Raw genomic sequence first — 22,478 nt, 5'->3', positions numbered from 1 at the left:
GACCTTCTCAATGTTCATTCCCCATTTGTGGAATGCCCTTCCTGGTGAGAAGTGTCTGTAATATTTATTGACTTTAAGGAGAAATTTAAAAACACCCAGGTAATTGATGGCTGAAAGATATTGGCCATTACAACTTTGAAATTCGTAATTATGAGGGTATGTAACTGCTTTTAGATGGTTTTTAAATTGTTGTGAAATGTTTTAAATAAGTTTTTATTTTATTTTAAATTGTATTGTTTTAACTTTTTGAAGTTTGCCACCCTGGACTCCTTTGGGTGGAAGGGCAGGATAGAAATGTAATTAATAATGATAATATAGTTAGGCATATAGAGCAGGGGTCGGCAAGGTTTACCTCGCCTGGGCCAGTTCAGTCCTGCTGAGATCCCTCGTTGGACTGGATAGCGTGCACGCGCCTGCGATTTCCGGCATCCGCGCAGACGCAATTTCCGGCGCTGCGGAAGCGAGTCCCTGCACCATGCTGTGCCAGTTTAGCACAGCACACGGGGACTCACCGAGTGGGCGGCTTGGTTCAGGGGCGGCTCATGGGCCAGTTAAATGACCCCCGTGGGCCTCTTGTGGCCCATGGGCCTTAGGTTGCCAACCCTTGATAAGGAGTTTATGGTGGGGTTAGGGAAGGGATAGTACCTGGGGGGGGCACATTGTGCTCCTTCCGGGGTAGTGGGTCCACCTTTGCTCCACACTCTGCACTCAGCTCTCACCAGTGGCTCCTAGAAGCTGTCAGCATACAGTAGCGGCCACACTGCAATAATGGCTTCAACTGGCCAGCTAAACCAGGTGAGGGAAGCCAATGGGTCTCAAACCCTCAGTGAGTTAGGGGCTTCCTCTGCATGTGAAGACAGTCTCTGGCAAATTCGGCAGATGAGACCAATAGTGGGCCCAACAGTCAAGAAGGCAGTTTCTGCCCATTCTATAAAGGGAAGTTCAGGGGCTCATGAACCTGGGAAGGTAGCCCATCTAGGAGAAGGAACACTCTGATTCCAAACCTCTGCTGCCTTGCAGAGTATCTTCAGGAGAATAAAAAGCTAAGGAGTAAACCCTAAAGAAATCCAGAGTGGAGCCCCTTAGATGGTTGGGTGGCGCCTTGTATGCCTCCTTCTGGCAAGTACTGTAGCCCAAGACACGGGTGGCACTGTGGTCTAAACCACTGAGCCTCTTGGGCTTGCCGGTCGTAAAGCCAGGAGTTCGAATTTGCGCAGTAGAGTGAGCTCCTGTTGCTTTGTCCTAGCTCCTGCCAACCTGGCAGTTCAAAAGCATACCAATGTGAGTAGAGAAATATGTACTGCTGTGGTAGGAAGATAAGTGGCATTTCTGTGCCCTCTGGCACTCGTCACGGTGTTCCATGGGCCAGAAGTGGTTTAGTCATGCTGGGCACATGACCCGGAAAGCTGTCTGTGGACAAACGGCAACTCCCTCAGCCTGAAAGCAGAGATTGGTGCTGCACCTCAAAGTTGAATTCGACTGAACTTAACCTTCCAGGGATCCTTTACTTTTACCTTTACTGTAGACAAGTTGGTCCCAGTCATACTGCTCTGCTTCCTTTGGACCACATCGGCGAGGCTGAGAGGGGGGTCTTGACGTCTGGGAAGCCCAGGACCCCCATACACACAGCCAAGGCCATACACACTGCACCACAGAAGGTCATTTCAGTGCTGCTAATACAGCAGGTTGACTCCCCCCTCCAAAGGCGCATTCCATTGTCTCTTGAGACAGACAGATGCCAATAATAATAATAAATTTTTATTTATATCCCGCCCTCCCCAGCCAAGGCCGGGCTCAGTGCGGCTAACAACAGTAAAATGATAAAACATTCTAAAATCATTTCATTATAAAATTAATTCAAATCAAATTGATGGCAACCATTGGGCTAGAGTTCTGTGAAGATTGCCAAAGGAGGGAGTCAGGCTGTGCTTTGGCCAAAGGCCTGGTGGAACAACTCTGTCTTGCAGGCCCTGCGGAAAGATGTCAAGTCCTGCAGGGCCCTAGTCTCTTGTGACAGAGCATTCCACCAGATAGGGGCCACGGCCAAAAAAGCCCTGACTCTGGTCAAGGCCAGCCTAACCTCCCTGTGGCCCGGGACCTCCAAGATGCTTTTGTTTTTTTGTTTTTTATAAGATATTTATTAAGATTTTTTATAATATTACAATAAAAAGAAAAAACAGAGTAACAAAAATACAGAATAAAGAAACTTTTTAAGAAAAAAACACACACATAGATTTTCAGTTACTTATTTTCTTTTAACTTGTTTCCCGGACCTCCTCATACCTCCCTTTTTTGTATTCCACCCCAAATTGTTAGTTCAGCAAATCCTTACCATTATATTATTACCTATTTATAATCCTTTTTTTCATATTCTCTTAAAGCATTACAGCTGGAAACCACTTAATTTCAATCCAACATCATTCTAACACTCATTAATTTTACAATATTTCTGTAGATAATCTTTAAATTTCTTCCAATCTTCTTCCACTGACTCTTCTCCCTGGTCTCGGATTCTGCTGGTCATTTCTGCCAATTCCATATAGTCCATCACCTTCATCTGCCATTCTTCCAAAGTGGGTAGTTCTTGTGTCTTCCAATACTTTGCAATAAGTATTCTTGCTGCTGTTGTAGCATACATAAAAAACGTTCTATCCTTCTTTGGCACCAATTGGCCGACAGTGCCCAGAAGGAAGGCCTCTGGTTTCTTCAGAAAGGTATATTTAAATACCTTTTTCATTTCATTGTAGATCATTTCCCAGAAAGCCTTGATTCTTGGGCACGTCCACCAAAGGTGAAAGAATGTACCTTCAGTTTCTTTGCATTTCCAACATTTATTGTCGGGCAAATGATATATTTTTGCAAGCTTGACTAGGGTCATGTACCACCTGTATATCATTTTCATAATATTCTCTCTTAAGGCATTGCATGCCGTGAATTTCATACCTGTGGTCCACAACTGTTCCCAGTCAGCAAACATAATGTTATGTCCGACATCTTGTGCCCATTTAATCATAGCAGATTTCACCGTTTCATCCTGAGTATTCCATTTCAACAGCAAGTTATACATCTTTGACAAAATCTTAGTTTGGGGTTCTAACAGTTCTGTTTCTAATTTTGATTTTTCCACCTGGAAGCCGATTTTCTTGTCCAAATTATATGCCTCCATTATCTGATAATAATGTAGCCAATCTCGCACTTTGTTTTTTAGTTTCTCAAAGCTCTGCAGTTTTAGTCTATCTCCCTCCTGTTCCAAAATTTCCCAATATTTCGGCCATTTGGCCTCCATATCGAGCTTTTTCTGAGCCTTCGCTTCCATTGGTGACAACCACCTTGGGGTTTTATTTTCCAATAAATCTTTGTGTCTTATCCAAACATTGAACAATGCTTTCCTGACAATATGGTTTTTAAATGCTTTATGTGCTTTAACCTTGTCGTACCACAAATATGCATGCCAACCAAAAACGTTGTTAAAACCTTCTAAGTCCAAAATGTCTGTGTTCTCAAGAAGCAGCCAATCTTTTAGCCAGCAGAATGCTGCTGATTCATAGTAAAGTTTAAAGTCTGGCAGGGCAAATCCGCCTCTTTCCTTTGCATCAGTTAATATCTTAAATTTTATTCTAGGCTTCTTGCCCTGCCAGACAAATCTAGAAATATCTTTCTGCCACTTCTTGAAACAATCCATTTTGTCCACAATCTGCAATGTTTGAAACAAAAACAACATTCTAGGTAAAACATTCATCTTTATAGCTGCAATTCGACCCAACAAGGAAAGCTTCCAATTTTACCAAATTTCTAAATCTTTTTTCACTTCCGTCCAACATTTTTCATAATTATCTTTAAATAAGTTCCCATTTTTTGCTGTCATATTAATCCCCAAATATTTCACTTTCTTGACCACGGTTAAACCTGTCTCATTCTGAAACCTCTCTCTTTCAATCAGTGTTAAATTTTTCTCTAAAACCTTAGTTTTTGACTTGTTCAGTTTAAATCCTGCCACTTGACCAAATTCTTGAATTAGTTCTAAAACCCTTTTGGTACTAGATTCTGGCTCCTGTAACGTCAGTACTAAATCATCTGCAAATGCTCTCAATTTGTACTGTTTGGCTCCGACCTGTATACCTTTAACCAACCGGTCCCTTCTAATCATGTTCAGCAAAACCTCCAGGACCGATATAAAAAGCAATGGAGAGATTGGGCACCCCTGTCGTGTCCCTTTTTCTATCTTAAATTCTTCCGTCACCACATTATTTACAATTAATTTTGCCTTTTGTTCAGAATATATTGCACCTATACCATTTTCAAAACCTTGGCCTACCCCCATCCCCTGTAGGTTCTTCTTCATAAAACTCCAAGAGATGTTGTCAAAAGCTTTCTCCGCGTCCACAAATATCAGAGCTGCTTTAGTGTTTATATTCACTTCTAGTTTTTCCAGTATATCAATTATATTCCTCAGATTATCAGACAAATGTCTTCCCGGGAGAAAACCCGCTTGGTCTTTATGAATCTCTTCCATCAATACTTTTTTCAATCTCTTGGCCAAAATGTCAGCAAAAATTTTATAATCCACATTAAGTAACGATATAGGGCGGTAGTTCTTAAGCAGAGTCTTTTCAGTCTCTGTTTTCGGTATAAGTGTAATATACGCCTCTTTCCACGACTCTGGTGCCCTTTCCCCTTCCAAAATTTCATTGCAGACTTCCTTCAGAGGTTGTAATAGCCACTCTTTCAAAGATCTATAATATCTAGAAGTCAGCCCATCCGGTCCTGGAGATTTGCCCAATTGCATATTTTGAATGGCACCTTCTACTTCCTCTTCAGATATTTTATAGTTCAACATTAATTTACTTTCTTGAGAAATTTTCTGTAATCCATTTATTTTCAAAAATCGGTCTATATCCATTTCTTTCTGAGGCCCTTGTGAATATAATTGTTTAAAGTACTTCTGGAAGCAGTTTCTAATCTCAATTGGGTTATGTATGTTCTTTCCTTCCACTTCTAAATTTGTAATAGTATTTAATTTTTGTCTTTTTTTCATTTGCCAAGCCAGCAGTTTCCCACATTTGTTGGCTGGTTCAAATGTCTTTTGTCTCATTTGTTTAATTTTCCATTCTATTTCCTGATTCATCATTACCATATATTGTACTTGATATAATTTTATTTCTCTCAAAATCTCCTGCGACTTTGGTTTTGCCCTCAATTTCTTCTCACTTTCTTTTATTTTCTCCAAAATTTTGTCTTTCTTCTCATTTTGACTTCTCTTCTTTATTGCATTCTGTTGTATCAGAAACCTTCTCATAACAGCTTTGCTTGCATCCCAGATTACTCTTTTTTCTACATTGGTGTTCATGTTTATTTCAAAATAGTCTCTCAAAGTTTTTTGGGCCTTTTTATACACTTCTTCATCTCCAAATAAGGTGTCATTCATCCTCCATCTGAAGGAGCCGGATGATATTTGCTTCATCTCCATCCTTAGAGCATTATGGTCGGAGCAAGTTTTTGGGCAGATTTCCACTTTCTTTATCTTTGATGCCATTCCTCTAGTTACCCATATTTGGTCAATTCTAGTCCATGTCATCTTGGCTTCAGAAAAGAAGGTTCCCTCTCTTCCCAAGGGATTCTTCGTTCTCCAAATGTCCACTAAATCCATATTGTCTGTCATCTCAAAAAAGGTTTTGGGTAGTCTCCCATCCTTGGTGACTACCTGCCTTTGTGCCTTGTCCATATTTGTAGATACTACTCCATTCATGTCCCCCATCAAAATCGTGTTATAATCCAAATAGTCCAATAAAATCTCATGCAACTTTTTAAAGAATTCAGATTTCCCCTCATTCGGTGCATAAATTCCTACGATCAAAAATTTCTCTCCTTGAACTTGAATTTCAATTGCCAAAAATCTTCCTTGTTCATCTTTAAAAATTAGTTTCGGTAATAGTCTCTCCTTTGCATATATCACAACTCCTCTTTTTTTAACTTTATCCGATGAGATAAACTCCTGTCCCAATCTCTTGTTAATGAGTATTTTCCTGTGTAGCCTTGTTACATGGGTTTCTTGTAGGCAAGTCAAGTCCAATTGTTCCTTTTTTAGTAGGTGAAAAACACTTTTTCTCTTCCGAGGGGAGTTAAGGCCATTACAATTCCAACTTAAAAGTTGCAGAGCCATGATGGTGTTACTTCACTTTACCTCCGACTGCTCCGAGTGTCTGTTCTTGTTCTGTCGGTGGTGTCTCTTTCTCTGGGCCGTGTAATCCAAAGGATAAGTTTGCTATGTCTAGTATTCCTTTTTCCAATGCTCTTGGCTCTTCTCCGGCTTCTGCTTCTTTCTGTAAATCTTCTTCGTGGTCTTTCAAAAACCTGTCTTTATCGTTAGCTGATGTTATTTTTATCTTTCTTCCTTTATATTTAAAGGATAGTCCTTGAGGAAATTCCCACCTAAAAAGAACTCTGTTTCTTCTCAGCAGGGCAACTAGGTCGCTGTAGTTAAGCCTTAAATCCAAAAGATGTTTTGGGATATCCTTGAATATCTCCACTCTTGAGTCGTCAGTCTCCAAAGCCCTTTGATAGTGCAAATTCAAAATTTTGTCTCTCTCCTCCTTTGATCGAAAAGTAATCAAACAGTCTCTCACCTTGTTCCTCCTTTGTCCTCTTCCAAGTCTAAATGCACTCACTATCTTAAATTCTTCCTTGCCCAAGTCCTGTTGCCAAAAATCTGTAAATTCCTGTGTAAGAAAGTCAGCCAAATTGTCTTTCTCGCGTTCTGGTACCGCCCTAATTCTTAAATTCCTTTGTTTATCTTTCAATTCAATCATAGACAATGTCAAACCGTGGTCCTCCAATTGCTTGTATACTGGTGGTATCTTCTCTTGAGTAGCAGTTGCTATGTCTTTTGCTTCTTCAGCAATCTTTCTGGTCGAAGCAGATTCCTGCAATAATTTTTCAATAGATTGTGTATTGGTAGTGACCTTCTGTCCCAAATTATTAATGCTTGTAGTATTCAGATCAATTTTAACTGATGCTTCAGATACTTGTTTATTTGTCTCAGCTACTTGCTTGGCTAAATTTTCCAAAGATTCATTAATTTTTCCAAGTGCATGTGCTAAAACATCTTCAGATGACATAACTTTTGGTTTAACCTGTGGGGGAGCAACCCCTGGTATTCCAGATGCACCAGATGTTGAGGCCCTTCGCTGTTGTGCAGTGTCTGTTCGGTATTGCCTGCCAGACCTAGTAGTCTTTTCTTGCACCGGCTCTAATTTTGCTTTTCCGTCTGCCATAACACTCTCATGAGAATCCAAGGTCAGTCCCACGGTTTGAAAGGTTGTTTTGAAAAGGAATTTTCCAACCCAGTTGTTATTGTAACAATGTCAACCTCCTCTAGGGGGGCACAATAGCAGCCAGAAATTGCAACTTTTAAAGTACAAATATAGTCCTAATAAGTCCCCCAATTCACTTAAAAAGAAAATAACAGTTTCAGTCCACTTAAAAAGTTACATTAAGACCAGGAGAAGTCCAGAAACACTGTATCTTTTTTTTGCAGGGCTAAGTCAAAAGTCCTCTACTTGCCGATAGGCTTTCCACTGAACGGCTTCCTTACCTGGGGGCAGTCCGTTCCCAGGTTTTAGGCAGTGGATTTTAGGTTCCTTTTCCTCTTGTTTTGCAGGTAATTAAGCTACAAACTTTCCCCCCTCCACTCCTGCAATTTGGAGGGGAGACCACCTTCTTGATGTTAGGATTTGAGCCTTTTTAAAAACGTCTTTCCAAGCTTCCGCTTTACAGTCTCTTTGCTTTGATCTATTTACAAGAAAGGAAGGCAGACTTCCTGTTTATACCTTCCCGCTTCGGTATCAAATTAGCTTATTTTAGTCCTTTTAGATCCAATTTTTAGTTCTACTCACGAGTAGTTACTTTGAAATCCAATTGTCCCAGGAAAAAGTCAGCGCTCTCCGATCACGGCTGTGCGGCTTCGCTCCGCGGAAGAAGCAGTCGACTCTCAGCACCGCGCTGCTCCCTGTCCCGCTCCGGAGCCCTTAAAAGGGTTCCTTTGCAGATTGGGGGGGCGCTTTTGTTTGAAGACCGTAAGGTCCTCCGTGGGACATACCAGGAGAGGCGGTCCCTTAGGTACGAGGGTCCTAGGCCATATAGGGCTTTAAAGGTTAAAACCAGCACCTTAAACCTGACCTTAAACAACACCTTAAACAACAGTTACACATATGCATGCTTTCTGCACACTTTTCGCCTTGAGCACAGCATGATTGTTTCATGTGGCATTGCTAAAGCTCCAGCTGAGGTTGTTTTGATTGTGGGTGTTGAAAGGGCAACTTGGAAAGTTGATCCAGTGGAACTTGCTTTGAGAGGTACTCCAGGCTCCATTTTGCATTCTTACACACGACTGTTCTTTGCCACATTTAGGAGAACACACAACAAACATTTTGTATGGTAACTCATGCTTATAGGAAAACAGCCAGTTTAGCATAGCTTCACAAACAGGTAGCAAAATCTGTTCTTCGTTACTCTTTAAATAACCCTTTAAATTTTGGAATCACCACAGCTTCATACTTGTATACATTAACTGCCTCAAGGTTTAGGGGAACATTTATCCTGACTTGTTTTAATGTGCTGCCTTTTGCACTGTTAAGTGGACAATTGACGGTTAATGAACCATCCTCTTTGTGTGGAGCTGGAGTGATAGAATCTGTTGATCCTGTTCTTTTGCATTGTAATGTGTTTAGTGAGTGTAGAGAGAAGTTGATTCTTTCTCTACTAAGAATTCTTCTGGGAATACCTCACGATTTGGTGTTGTCCTGCTTAAGGGAAGTTTCCTCCCATATTACTGAGCAGGTTGCCTGATTTTTTCTGACTTCAGTGCAGATAAGGATAATTTTTCTCCTAGCTTCTTGAGAGGAAAAATGTATATATAGTACAATTGCATCATGTGTGAGCGGTATGGTCCAGCTGTGTTCCTTTGACTGGACTTAACTGTCCAAGGGACCTTTACCTGCACTTTTTACCTTATATGCAAAAGCATGTATACTCGGACCACCCACTTAGAACTCCCCCCCCCCCGCGTGATCATCAGTACTTTTCCAGAGCTGTCCGCTAAGTGGGCCTAGTCCCCTCCCTCACCCCCAAGCAAGGCAGAGGACGTTTAAGCTCTCCACCTTGCTTACCTGGTACACAGATGCTTTCATGGGGCTGTTCCTGCGAGAACATCCCACAGCCCAGTAAGCAAACTGGAGAGCTTAAAGTCTTTCTGCACCAGGAAAACTGTGCACAAAAAGCACTTTTAAGCTCTCCTCCTTCCATTTCGGAAAGCCGTGTTAAGAGTTCTGCCTGTGCCATGATCTTGTTTTGTGACCTTCATCAGTTTGCTCTCAGCCTTGGTTCTTTGTCAATTAAAGAAAACCGCAGTAGGCTCCAAAGAGCTGCCTATACTGGCCCAGTGTAATCCTTGCTTTTTCCTTTTCAAACCATTGACAAACACAGACACCCCACAGTGCCATGGTACAAAGCAAAACTTGAAATCCCCTGTGTTTTAGAAGTAATTTGACTTGGGTGGTTGCTGTTTGGAGAAAACCACATCTAAAGTCTCCTCAGCATCACAGTTCTTTGGAGCACATTTCTTTGGAGCCCATAGTAGAACAAAATGATAATTAAATTACAGAGTTTTTTTGCAAATTCAAAGTATACAGAATTTATAGTACCCCCCCCCATGGGCTGTGGCAGTCAAGCCAGTTTCAGGACAGTTAAATTAACAGCTTAGTTAGCCCTGCAGTCTGTAGAGAGAAGACATTCTCATAGCTCCTTTATAAGGTTCACTTCTTCTCCAGCAGGATATCTGAGTCACTTAGTTCCTTCCCTTCAGTCTTAATATGTTTACTGCTAAAGTGTTGCTTCTTCAGGGAAAGCTGGAAAGTTTTTTGTTTTTAAAGATGATCAAGACTAAGGCAACTCATGGGGAAGAGAACCTGGGTTCATGAGTGGGGAACCTTTTTCAACTCAAGGGCTACTTTTTCTGGGGCCATTTTTCAGTGCTGGGTGGGGCCAAAATTGGTGGAGCAGTGAATGTAAATTTTACCTTTCTACAGCAGACTAGTTTCTGCTCACACTCTCACACACCCCTCTATCCTCCATCCAGGTAGCCTAGAGACATTATCGGAGCACAAGGGCACATTCCAGCCAATCCAAGACATTCATGAAGGGTGCAGAACCAAGCGGGTGAGAGGCATGGTCCAGCGAGAGGGGCTGTTCCTAGGATGGAAGTGTGGCGGGATAGACTCTGAAAGGCCAGAAAGAGAAGCTGCCAGGCTTAAGGGTTTCCATTCCTGTTTGAGTTAGAGAAACATCAAGCTTTATTTTTGTTAAGGTGCTCTACAAATTGTTTACTGTGAAATAAAAGTGAGTATTGGTATAAACTGGGAATTATATGTTCATAGCTTAGCTCAGCTTGGCATATGGCTCTTGCCAAGCTACAGTAGAATTCTAAGACGTTGTCAAGGTAGATCGTAGATTTTAAGCAATTTGTTCCACGTAAATACGGAACAGTATTATTACTGATGGTGAATAATCTCTTCTGCTGACTTTATTATTATCATTTGCATGAACCCAAGCTAGTGGTAACTAAGCCTCACCAAGTTTTCTTAATTTAGTAACAAGAACAAAGGTTTATACAGGCACTGTGATTCTTGGGCAAGCAATTTGGCCTGCCTGAGATTACACAACCCCATGGAAACAAGGTGACAATACATTTCAGCACAGTGTAGAGAGAGAAATTTAGCCAGAAAAATAAATTTTCAAAAGCTTGCAATTTACCTTTCCATCTCCAGTAACATTAGACTGAGTTGGCCTCAATTGCCTCTTTCCTTATTCATGTTTCTAAATTTATGTCCTGCTTTGCTGCTACAACTAATCCATGTTTATTGATACTCCATTGTACTCTACAAATACTTTTAAAGGGGTTCTGTGGGGTTTCATAGGACCTCTTCATATCTGGCCTTTCAGCCTGGAAACAGGCTGTGAGTTTAGATGAAGCTGATATTGCAGTTGGTTGTATGTTGTGTTTTTATTGGGAAGAGAAAGGTAAAGGGGCCTGTTCCTCTGTGGGCCTATTCCTCTGTAGCATCAGGAAGAAAATTGATTGTACATAGAGTGCTTCAAAATACACTTGGGTTGAATGCTGTAATTGTGTGTGCAATTTGTACAGTGCTGCCAAACGTAGCTGAAAACATAAACGAGAAGCTGTATCACAATCATAGTAAACTTCCCATTGGCAAAATAGTTCTTAAAATTTTAGCTGAACTGCCTGTTTGCCAACGAGTTTTTCATTTGCAACAGAAAATGAAATATGGATAAGTTGAATTGTAAGGATGCTTTCCTATCTCTTAAGTTCAAGTAATTGTTTGTTGAACTTGTAAGAAGGTTGTCAAGTCTGGCTACATTAAATTGGATTTCTGGTTCAAGATGTGATAGTTCTAAAGACTTATTTCTGGTTCAAGATGTGATAGTTCTAAAGACTGAACGTACTTAATTTAAATCCAAATACAGTTAGCAACCTTGTTTAGAAGGTAACTGCCTTAGGAAATTTTGAATTTACCTCAGTCCCCCTCCCCTCGTGGTTGGCTTACATCATGCATGCCGTTCACTTCTCTGTGTGCTTCAATGGACTTCATTGCCACTGACAGTGAAATAACCTCTCTTTGAGGTTAGTATGTATAAAAGTTTGTTGTCCAAAAAGAACCTTTTTTGTTTTAATTGTCAACAAACTTGCATATAACAGTTCAAAAATATAAATGGCATATCAGTTGTCCTGCCTCTCTTTTCCTGTACTTCTCTGACCTGTGTCTTATTAATGTAGATCTCCAGAGCAGTTAGGAGTCTGTGGCTCGAACTGAATTCTAAAATAAACTGGGACATCACTACTGAGGATGTGACCCAGACTCTTCTGATTTTATTTCTCCTGTATTTTTCCCCCTTTCCATCTTCTTCATTGTTGTTCCGTTTTGACGCTTATCTTTTTGTTTGCCTTTGTTCACAGAGACCAAATGAAAGGCTGAGCACACTGTCTGAAAGACCAAGGGAAGAAACTAAGCTGACGGATGAAACCCTGGTGAGTAGAGTCAAATCCTCTGGAGTTCTGACTGCAGAATTTTCAAGCTGATCCAGTATGATGTAGGGGTTGGAGTAGCCTTTCTCAACCTTGGGTTCCCAGGTGTTGTTGGATTGCCACTCCCATCACCCCTGACTGCTGCCCCTGCTGGCTGTGGATTATGGGAGTTGTAGTCCAACAATATCTGGAGATTGTGGAAGCCTGGGTTAGAGTGTTGGACTGTGACCTGGGAGACCCCACTCAGCTTGAAAGAAAAGGTGGTATGTAAATTGTAATAAAAAAATAAATCTGCTTTCAGATAAAGGGCTTCATTGCCAGATGCATGGGTAGCCTGCAGGACACAGAAGTATTTGGGTAGGGTGTGGAACAGGTAAGCCTGGGTGAAAATGGAGTAGTGTTTCTCAAAAGGGTGCAAGGCAGGAGAAAGAATGGAAGACCAACATGTGTTCTTATATGGTACATGTATATATCACTTCTGCACCATCTTAGAAGAGGTTGTCTCTCTTCACTGCACACAGTGGTCAAATAAGTGTGGGTACCTTTTTAGCTTCAGTCCTAATTCAGTAGGACTTCAGTGTAGACATGGTGAGTTTTGCAGTATAAGTTACTTTCAGTGGCTTTAGAATGATGAATCTAACTGAAGAATTGTTTAAAGACTGTAGCTCTACTAAAGGAGAATGAGGGCAACTCCACAGAGTTTGATATACTCTGCTTTTCTTGCACCTACACCAGTGGGGGCAGGGAGAGAGATTGTCATGTATATTTTTGCTGGGCTGTTCTTGTAAAAGGTCTGTTCATTCACATGTTTGGTAGTATTTGATATATGTACAGAATATCTGGTACACAACTTTTCCTTTTTTGTGCAGGTCCAGCAAATCTCTCCTCCTCTTCCAACACAAGTAGCAAGCGATATCAAGTTTGAGGTTGGAGATCTGGTCTGGTCCAAAGTGGGAACATATCCTTGGTGGCCTTGCATGGTTTCAAGTGATCCACAACTTGAGGTTCATACCAAAATTAACACAAGAGGTAAGTAGCTAAAACTTAGTAGGTTTGTTAGAAACTTGTTTGGAATTGCTAATGCACTTGATTACTTCGTTAGGGCTTCTCTTAAACTCAGATTTAAAAATGTATAGGTTGTTTTCAGTGCTAGTCCTACTCAGAGTAGACATGTTGAAATTTACACACATGGGGCTTCTCTGAGTGGAAGTTAGTGTTACACAAACCCAGGAGGATTTGAGTAGCATATCTGAATGATTGCCTTATTGTTCTAGTGGTACTGCAATAAAACTGCTAGCCCATGTTCAAAGCTATGCAGGGTCCTGTATTCTTTCAAATTGGATGGGGGACCTCAGATGGGCTGAGATTCTTGCATTGCAGGGGGCTGGACTAGATGACCCTCAAGGTCCCTTCCAGCTCTACAATTTGATGATTCTATTGGCTGTATAGGAATGAGATTGGCTGCAGATGATGCAAAGAATATGATAATACATTAGTGATAATTATTAATTAGACATGCATGCCTGTAGTATATTGCTGAGATCACTTTATATACATTGTCTTAGTATTTAAGTACAGTGGTACCTCGGGTTAAGAACTTAATTCGTTCTGGAGGTCCGTTCTTAACCTGAAACTGTTCTTAACCTGAAGCACCACTTTAGCTAATGGGGCCTCCCACTGCCACAAGATTTGTGTTCTCATCCTGAAGCAAAGTTCTTAACCCAAGATACTATTTCTGGGTTAGCAGAGTCTGTAACCTGAAGCGTATGTAACCCGAGGTACCACTGTATATTTATAGGCTACATTTCTTCCATTTATGGAACTCAGGGTGGCATATGTGGGGCTTAATCACCATCTGTTTATTTGCTGCTTCTCCACAAAATTGTGCTTGTAGCATATCAAATGAACAATACAACAATTCAGAAACATATTAGAAACAATTCAGATTTATCATAATAAGTACAAAAAGTCAGTCCCTATAACAATATATAAAAGCAACACAAATAGGCTAATCTAATTTAAAAGCTTGAAGTATAAAATTGCATAAAACAAACAAAAAAATCAAGCCTAATTAAATAACTTAAACTTAACAGAACAATCTTAAACAGAACAAAAATCGAATAGTAGCATATAATGTATCCCATATTTCAGATGGTGCCTTTGTATCCAGTGGTTTGCTTCCCAGGCTCAATTTTCAAACCCCGAAGGTCTCCATCACATCTCACACCTGGGCTAGTGCTGGCATTCCCAGCCAGGCTCTCATTCAGAAGGGCATTTTGCCCACCCATTATTGTGGGCTCTCACCCCTCACAGTTCCCCATAAATTTCCTTCCACAGTCTCCTATGGCTGAGGGCCATAAACAAGGTCTCGTGAAGTGGCACCTTTGCACCTGTGGTTGCCCCCAAGCTGGTGAATTCAGGAAGTCTCCTATCCAGGCGTCAGCTGCACTCTAAGCTGCTTAGCTTCAGCAAGGTGGCTGCTTCATGAGTTTTCAGACCACGCAGGACTAGTTTTTGCATGTAGCACAGTAAAGACAACTGCACAAAGTGGGGATGGGCAACTTGTAGCCTCTGAAGCTGTGGCTCCTGAGGTCTTTCCAAATTTTAGATGATAGAAGGATTGCACACCATTCCATTAGGAGAGGGGTAGGAGGGTGGAATTGACAAATATCCTGTACTTTATTGTAGCTCTCTTAGATTTCATATGCAACTGATTACTACTGTGCAGTTTTCTTCCTGAGCTACATAACTGTGAAGCTCTTAAATCCAGGAGGTGCCAACTTTGTTATGGACCCTGGCCTATTTGTGAGGGGATTGATTTGGTGATATCTGGCTTAAAGCATATTCCAGTTTTAGGCATGCTATGGCCTGGCTATTGCATTTTAAAAGCCCAAATATACTTACCTTTCTTGCCACAACTCAAAGTTGGATCAGTATTATTTTTCACAAATTGTAGACTGAAGACCTGTGACTGAAAGTAAGTGGTTTGCTTAAGAGTCCTTAGTGAATTGTATCTGACTGTAGAGCCTTTTTGCTCCTTGCATAGCTTTGTAAACAGTTTTGGGGGATGGCCTCACATTTTTCCTTGGATCCAGGGGAGTTGAAGGATCTCACAGATCATTCCCTGAAGGCTCACTTTTTAATGGACATGTTGGTTATGTAAATCATACTAGTTTCTGGATACCACGGGAGGGGGAAAGGGCTCTTGTGCTTTAATTCTGCTTGCTGGTTTCCTACAGGCAAACTGTTCAGCTACTGTGAGAACAGGATGCTGGACTAGATGGGCTATTGGCCTGATCCAGCAAGGTATTCTTACATGTTCTTAACAGTCGTGGGGAAGCCTAAGAAGCTTCTAAAATTAACCTCTCTGAAGCAGCTATTTGCATTTCAAGGATGGACCCCTTTGGCACTGATGTGATCTTCCTTTGAAGTAAAAAAGCAGTTTCAACATCCCTTCCCTACCACCAACCTCATGTCCCAAGACGTAAGATTTTTCTGTGGCTGTCCACACAATGAAAATACACATTGATAACATTCACATACCATAATTAATGTTGTGTCAAGTTCGGCCCACAAGAGAAATTCTGTCAAGACATTTTGTCTGGAGTTAAGGAGAGGAAGAGGGGATGGGGGTGTTTGGTAGCTTCTCCCTGCCCACCCCTTGTTGCCCAGCAACTTATCGGCCTTGGCTTTCCTTGGCTGTTGCTGGGTTTTACCTTCTGCAAATCCCATGAGAAGTAGGAGGTGGAGAAGGCTGAAAACAGCTGGCCCTTAACAGGCTGATTGGCCCACAGGCTGATAAGCGATGTACTGCCAAGGTCTCTTCTCTGGTGAAGTGCTGTCTGGACGTTTGCCAGGAAAGCAAGAGCTGAGGGCTTCCACCTGGCCTCTCCCGTAGCCCCGCAACACACTGGCCTTGGTTGTTGCTGGAGTTCACCTGATGCAGTCTCTGAGAGAGTGGGCTGCTCTTGAGTCATGCTGGGGGTATACTTCCAGCTTGGCCTCTCACCAACTATCCATTATTTTCTGTGCAGCTTAAAAAATGGTGTGGAGGATATTTTTCTAGAAAGTGATGGGAGATTTGTGTTGATGGAATTTCTCAGCAGAATGCTTTCTTTCAATTTCAGGTGCACGGGAATATCATGTCCAGTTCTTTAGCAACCAGCCTGAGAGAGCATGGGTGCATGAGAAGCGGGTGCGAGAGTACAAAGGACATAAACAGTACGATCAGTTGGTGGCAGAGGCTGCTAAGCAAGCCAACCACTCTGAAAAACAGAAGGTGTGTACAGTCTGAAATGACAACAGTTTATTTTACCAGCGGGGTGAGAGGATAATTGTTGGGACAGATTCAGATTGATGTTGTTTTCCTGTTTATGCCTTGGCAGCCAGTTTTTTACAGGGCTTGCAAATTGCTCCATGGCCTTGCTGTCTCAGGGAAGAGGAGCCAGGAATAGTGCCAGCAGCCCTTAAGGCAAAGGAAATAGGAAGACATGGATATGGTGATGGTCAGCCCTGGCTCACCTGGTCTCAAGCCCTACATCAGCTGTGGCTCAACATACATAGTTTGCCATTTGTATTGTATTACATACAAAATACCATTAAAAAATCTACAACATTTGCTGTTTCCTTTAAAGTTAATTTTACTGGTGCACATTCCATATGTAGCTTTTTAAAAATTAAAAGCCATATGGATGCACCTTCCATCTGTCTGCTTGAGTAATTTCACAATAATTTAATGAAGGCAGTTGTGATTTGGGTATGTCAGGGAGGAGATTTAGCAGGGTGGTGTGGGGATGGTTTAAAGGTACAGCCTTTGTACCTCATTGTAGGTACAGCCTAGATTCAGCCTTCCCAGACTATTCCTTAAACTTAAGTTTTGAAAACTCATGCTGCCTACCCTATTCAGCAGCAACACTGACTTATAGTTTTATCTAATATATTGAAGTGGATATGTTTCCAATCAGGGATGTTATCAAAAGTATAGGGAGTTCTGGGTACTTGGGTCAGTCCACTAGTATGAGAGGGGCACAATGGGTATTTTGAGGTCTGAATACTTTAGATGCTTGTAGTGCATTTTGAACATTTCCTTCTAATGTTTCCCACTTCGTGCTATCCTGTTAGCACTGACAGATTCAGTTGTAACAAACAAAACAAGAGCAATTAGGCATGCTTTCTAGGTGAAAATGAGTAAATGCAATAACCCTATCTCCTTTATTTTAAAGATTCGGAAACCAAGGCCACAGAGAGAACGTGCACAATGGGATATTGGCATTGCTCATGCTGAGGAAGCACTGAAAATGACTCGAGAAGAGAGGACGGAGCAATATACCTTCATCTATATAGATAAAGAGCCAGAAGAGGCTTTGTCAAAAGCCAAGAGGACTGGTGCGCCGAAGACAGAGGTGAAGAAAACCCGTAGGTCTAAACCATCGCCTAATGCACAGCCAGAACACACCAGTGAGGTGTTGGCCGTGTCCTCTCCATCCAATACTGAAGTCCAGAGGAATAGTCAGAGAAGGCAGTCAAGTGTGGATGAAGAGCCCCCTCCTGTTAAAATAGCATGGAAAACGGCTGCAGCCAGAAAATCCTTGCCAGCATCCATCACCATGCACCAGGGAACTTTGGACCTTCAGAAATGTAATATGTCTCCAGTTGTTAAAATTGAACAAGTGTTTGCTCTACAGAATGCTGCTGGGAATGGAAAGTTCATTGATCAGTTTGTTTACTCTACCAAGGTAACGGCATAAATATTTATTGAAAGGGCATAAATGTGCAATGAATTAAAAGGTTTATTCTTGTCTGCTCACTTTTGTCTCAGAATGTGGTATTTGCAAGCTTGTGTAAAATATTTGGGTGAATTCTTTAGTCTTAAAATGTTGGGGGTTTCATTATCCCATGCTTGCTAAGCCTGATTTCTGGACTGAAATGTAATGTGAAATCAGGTACCTTTTGTGAGAGTTGTTCAGTTTGAGCTAGCAGGTGATGCCCAGAAAATCAGCAGCTCTTCTTCCACACCCAATTGTAAATGTTAATCAAAATAACATCATCATTGTCATCATCTCTTATACATGTGAAATATTATACTGCTATTAGTCCCTATGAAACACTGCCAGCAGCGCACAAAAACAAAAAACCCCAAAGCAATATATGCTTGTGGTCTTCAGCAAAACAAGAAGTCTGTGACCCAATCCTTCCTAGTTTCAGAAAATCAAGATAATTTAAATTAATTTTCTGTAATGATATTTAAATTGCTTGTTTACTGTTATATTACAGTCTTAAATCAAACAAGTGTTTAGACTGCTTTGGGTTAGCTTGTGTCTTTGCTTTGTAACTAACAAGTAGGTGTTCACAAATTATAGATGATCTTGCTAGCTCGGCAAAGATTGTACTTTACTCTGACTTCCCTCCTCCCAACTTCGAAAGCAGCAGGATTTTATCCCTGAAATTGTGCTAATTTTGTTTTGTTGGATTAGAAAGTTTATTCACTGCTGTCAAGCTAATAAAGTGAATTTGTTGACTCCTGATGATTAGTTAGAGAGAGATGGCATAGCAATAGATTTTCTTAATTTCATTTCATTTGATTTCATTCGATTTGTGTGAAGGATAGCTCCATTGGTAAAGCTTGTGACTCTTAGTCTAAGGGTCATGGGTTTGAGCCCCATGTTGAGCAAAAAGATTCTTGCATTGCAGGAGGTTGGACTAGATTACCGTTGTGGTCCCTTCCAGCTCTATGATTCTGCCATTCTGGGACTGCAGGTTGTCATTAGGTGTTGGTAAACAATGGCCCACTTCAGACATCATTAATTCAAATCAGCCAAGCCATGGTTTTAGAGACTGATGAACATGCTAGTATTTTTCTCTTTCACTTGCTTTCCTTCTTTTATCATAGTTTGCCATGGCATCTGAAGTGGCCAAGTATGGTTAGCAACTTGCTTTACATATTATGACTTGCACATTCACTTCAAACCATAATTTTAAACAATGGTTTGGAAGCAAGGTGTTAACTATATGTACCAATTTTGACATCACAGGGAGCTTTGGTTAGGGAAGTGGAGGAGGAACTTGCAATGTGAGAGGAAAGGGGAGTGCATGAAGCTATAGTTCATAATTGATCCCTACGTTTGTGACATCTGAACTGGGCCTGTGTGGCAAAGTGGATGTTCACTACATTGCTTAAAAATGTAACATGTTTGGCTCTTGACTTCCTCTGCACAAAGGCATCCGTTGAATATTGGGTGCTAAGAACCGAACCCTGTGTGTGTGTGTGTGTGTGTGTGTTTTCCAGAGGAATTTGATTGGCATTGAACATATACTGGAAATAATATATTTGGTCTCTTATTGCAAGGCAGTTATTATGGGCCTAGCTCTCACAAGCAGCAGATGAGAAAGTAAACTTGTGGGGGTACTCTGCCCAGTCTCCTTTAAAAAAACAAAACAAAAAACCCTTCTCACTTCACATCATCACACTTTCTGATGTTTCCTGTTCATACTCCCAGCCTAGCCTCCTAGGATGAATGCTAAAAGTCAGGTCAGGAAAACTGTGAAGTCTGTGAGACGCTTGGCAGCACCAGTAGCATGCATACCCCTCCCCACTTAGTTTGTGTGCAGTGCCAGCTTCTGCGACTGAAACTATTCTGAGGATTAGAATCTTGCACAAACTGTCTAGCTGTTGGCTATTTGAGAAAGCAGAGTTGCTGGACATCCTACTTCCCTCACTATTTTTTGGAAAAGCCTTGGCATTCTCTACCCTTAGCACAGTTCTGCGGCATATAGGATTATTCTCCCACTTTGGAGGCATTCAGTTTAAATAGAAAGTTTATAACTGAGCAGTTGAAAGTGTTTTTTTCATAGATGCAGCAGTTAACCCAAAGGACTAATTCAGTAGTTACTAACTCGATCTTTTCTATTCATAACAGGGTATAGGAAACAAACCTGAAATAATCATCAAGGGGCAAGACAAACTCACTTCTGTCTCAAACCAGCGAAATGAAAGAGCATCCTCACAAAGTGCACCTTCTCCCGAAACATCTTCTGGGTTGGCAAGTAGGTAAAGTTTGCAACTCCTGGGTTATATCCAGTAAATCAAACCACCTCCATTGGGGTAGTCTTCAGAATACAGCAGTCAGAAGTATCACTTTACTATGTAAAACTGGCTAATGCATTATGCAAAGCTTCATTGAAAAATTATTTTGGGGTGGTGGGCTGTGAGGTCGTTATGCTGCAGCAGTTTAAGCAATGCAGGAATTCTCATTTTAGTCATAAACTCTTAAACTTACAGAACACAGAAAACTGACGGAAACATTTTGTTACTTGTTTGTCTCTTAGAGACTGATAATCTTACTCAAGACTTCCCCATTTTTACATACACAACATCCCTGTGAGGTTGCAGGGGAATTCAGAGGGGGAAGCCATAGTATTATGTTGTAGTTGTTTTGATGTTTTATTGTGCTTTTAATTCTGTTGGGAGCTGCCCAGAGTGGCTGGGGAAACCCAACCAGATGGGCAGGCTATAAATAAGTTGTTGTTGTTGTTACGACAGCAATGTGTCTTGCAGCATCTTAAATACAAACTGATTTCTGGGTACAGTGGACCCTCCGGATACAAACTTAATTCATTCCAGGAGTCCGTGCACAACCCGAAAAGTCCACAACAAGAGGTGCCGCTTCTGTGCATGCGCACAGCACGATACAGCGCTTCTGTGCACGGTGCGATAGAGTATTTCTGCGCATGCGCGAAGCACACAGATCATTTCTGTACATGCGTACGCGACAAAACCTGGAAATATACACTTCCGTGTTTGCCGTATTCATAACCCAAGGTACCACTGTACTCCAGTCCACAAACACTTATGACATAAATCTGTTAGTCTTTTAAACAATGCTGCAAAACTGTTTGTTTTCCCTGTGAGGTTCGTTAAGTTAAAAGATGCTCAGTGACCCAAGGCACACTTTGAGCTCACACTTTGACTTTATGGGGATTTGAACTTTGGCCTCCCCAGTCCAAATCTAACACACTATCCACCATTCTAGGGGTAGCTAAGGTGATGCTCTTCAGACATTGTTGGACTACATCTCCCATCAACCCCAGACAGCAGGGCCAGGTATGATGGGAGCTGTAGTCCAACAAGATGTGGAGACACCAAGTCAGCTACCCCAGCACTTCATTGCATGATGCTTCTCCTTTTAGGCTCATCTTGCACTCTGGTACTGATTGGTACCATGAATTCCCCACCCCAAACTTCCTAAATGTCATAGCACATTCTGGATCCTAAAACTGTTTCACAGGACGGCAGTTGTGCATTTAAAATCTCATTTTTTATTTAGTACATTATTTGTAGGAGCAGGTGCAGATTCATATATACTGTATTTTTCGTCCCATAGGACGCTCCGTCCCATAGGACGCACCTAGTTTTTTGGGGGGGAAATAAAGGGGGGAAATTTCCCTTTATTTCCCCCCCAAAACCAGGTCGGGGAAACCAAACCAGGTCGGGGAACAGCGGTATGGCCGCGCTCCACCTCCCCGCTGTCCCCCGAGCTTGTGGGGCTGGCGCTGGGGAGAAGCGCGCTTCTCCCCAGCGCCAGCCTCTAAACCAGGTCGGGGAACAGCGGGATGGCGGCGCTGTACCTCCCCGCTGTCCCCCGAGCTTGTGGGGCTGGCCAATGTCTGCCCGGCGCGCGGGGCGCTCTGCTTCAGGGCGCGCCGGGCGGCAGGCTGCTATCCGCAGCCTAGGGAGCCCTGCGGGAACTCCCACGGGCTCCCCAGGCTTGCTGATAGCTTCCTGAAGCATGGAGAGCAAGAGGGGTCGGTGTGCACCGACCCCTCTCGCTCTCCAAGCTTCAGCGAAAGCCTGTATTTGCCCCGTAGGACGCACACAGATTTCCCCTTCATTTTTGGAGGGGAAAAAGTGCGTCCTATAGGGCGAAAAATACGGTAAATCCCTCTTAGCCATTAATTCTGTCTAGGTTAGCACAATAGAAAATCTACTGTGTTTAATTTGGTCTTGAATTTTAAGTAGTATTTGTGAATTATCTTTAAAAGGCTAGAGTCATACAGTTAGAGGGGTTTACGGATTTTGGTTTAATGTTCCCATTATTATCTTAACACAGGAAAGGAATTTTAGCCAATATCTTGCATTTTCAAAACACATCTCAGAGTTTGATGTAGGGTAATACTACTTGGAAGGCTCTGGGAGCAGTTACAAGGAATTGCCTAATACAGAGGCAGACCAATGACCTGGTTATCTCTGTAAAGTCCAACCCTGACTAGGTCAGAGTTCTTATCCTGTGCACACTCCTGGCCAAAACTTTTAACTGGATGTATTGGTGATTGAACTTTAGGCCTCATGCATGTGAAACATTTTGTTTGCTGCTACTGGTATGTG

The 22,478-nt window shown here is 41.8% G+C and overlaps 1 protein-coding gene across 12 annotated transcripts in view; it reads left to right on the top strand.

Moving 5' to 3' along the window:
• Positions 1–22,478, top strand: part of NSD3 (nuclear receptor binding SET domain protein 3) — an 87,273-nt gene that overhangs the window by 17,444 nt on the left and 47,351 nt on the right. For 8 of the 12 annotated variants that reach the window (XM_053367763.1, XM_053367761.1, XM_053367764.1 and 5 more), the window contains exons 3-7: positions 12,029–12,100; positions 12,967–13,126; positions 16,225–16,376; positions 17,320–17,832; positions 20,014–20,140. In XM_053367763.1, coding sequence (XP_053223738.1) covers positions 12,029–12,100; positions 12,967–13,126; positions 16,225–16,376; positions 17,320–17,832; positions 20,014–20,140 — 1,024 coding nt within the window. Of the gene's footprint in view, positions 1–12,028; positions 12,101–12,966; positions 13,127–16,224; positions 16,377–17,319; positions 17,833–20,013; positions 20,145–22,478 lie in introns of all 12 variants that reach the window. The other 4 variants (XR_008327871.1, XR_008327872.1, XM_053367769.1 and 1 more) reach the window with 1 other exon arrangement.

The sequence above is a fragment of the Podarcis raffonei genome, chromosome 15 (assembly GCF_027172205.1).
Source record: "Podarcis raffonei isolate rPodRaf1 chromosome 15, rPodRaf1.pri, whole genome shotgun sequence".
Taxonomy (NCBI): domain Eukaryota; kingdom Metazoa; phylum Chordata; class Lepidosauria; order Squamata; family Lacertidae; genus Podarcis; species Podarcis raffonei.
Note: the sequence above shows the minus strand (reverse complement) of the source record. Positions and strands in the feature narration are given on the sequence as shown.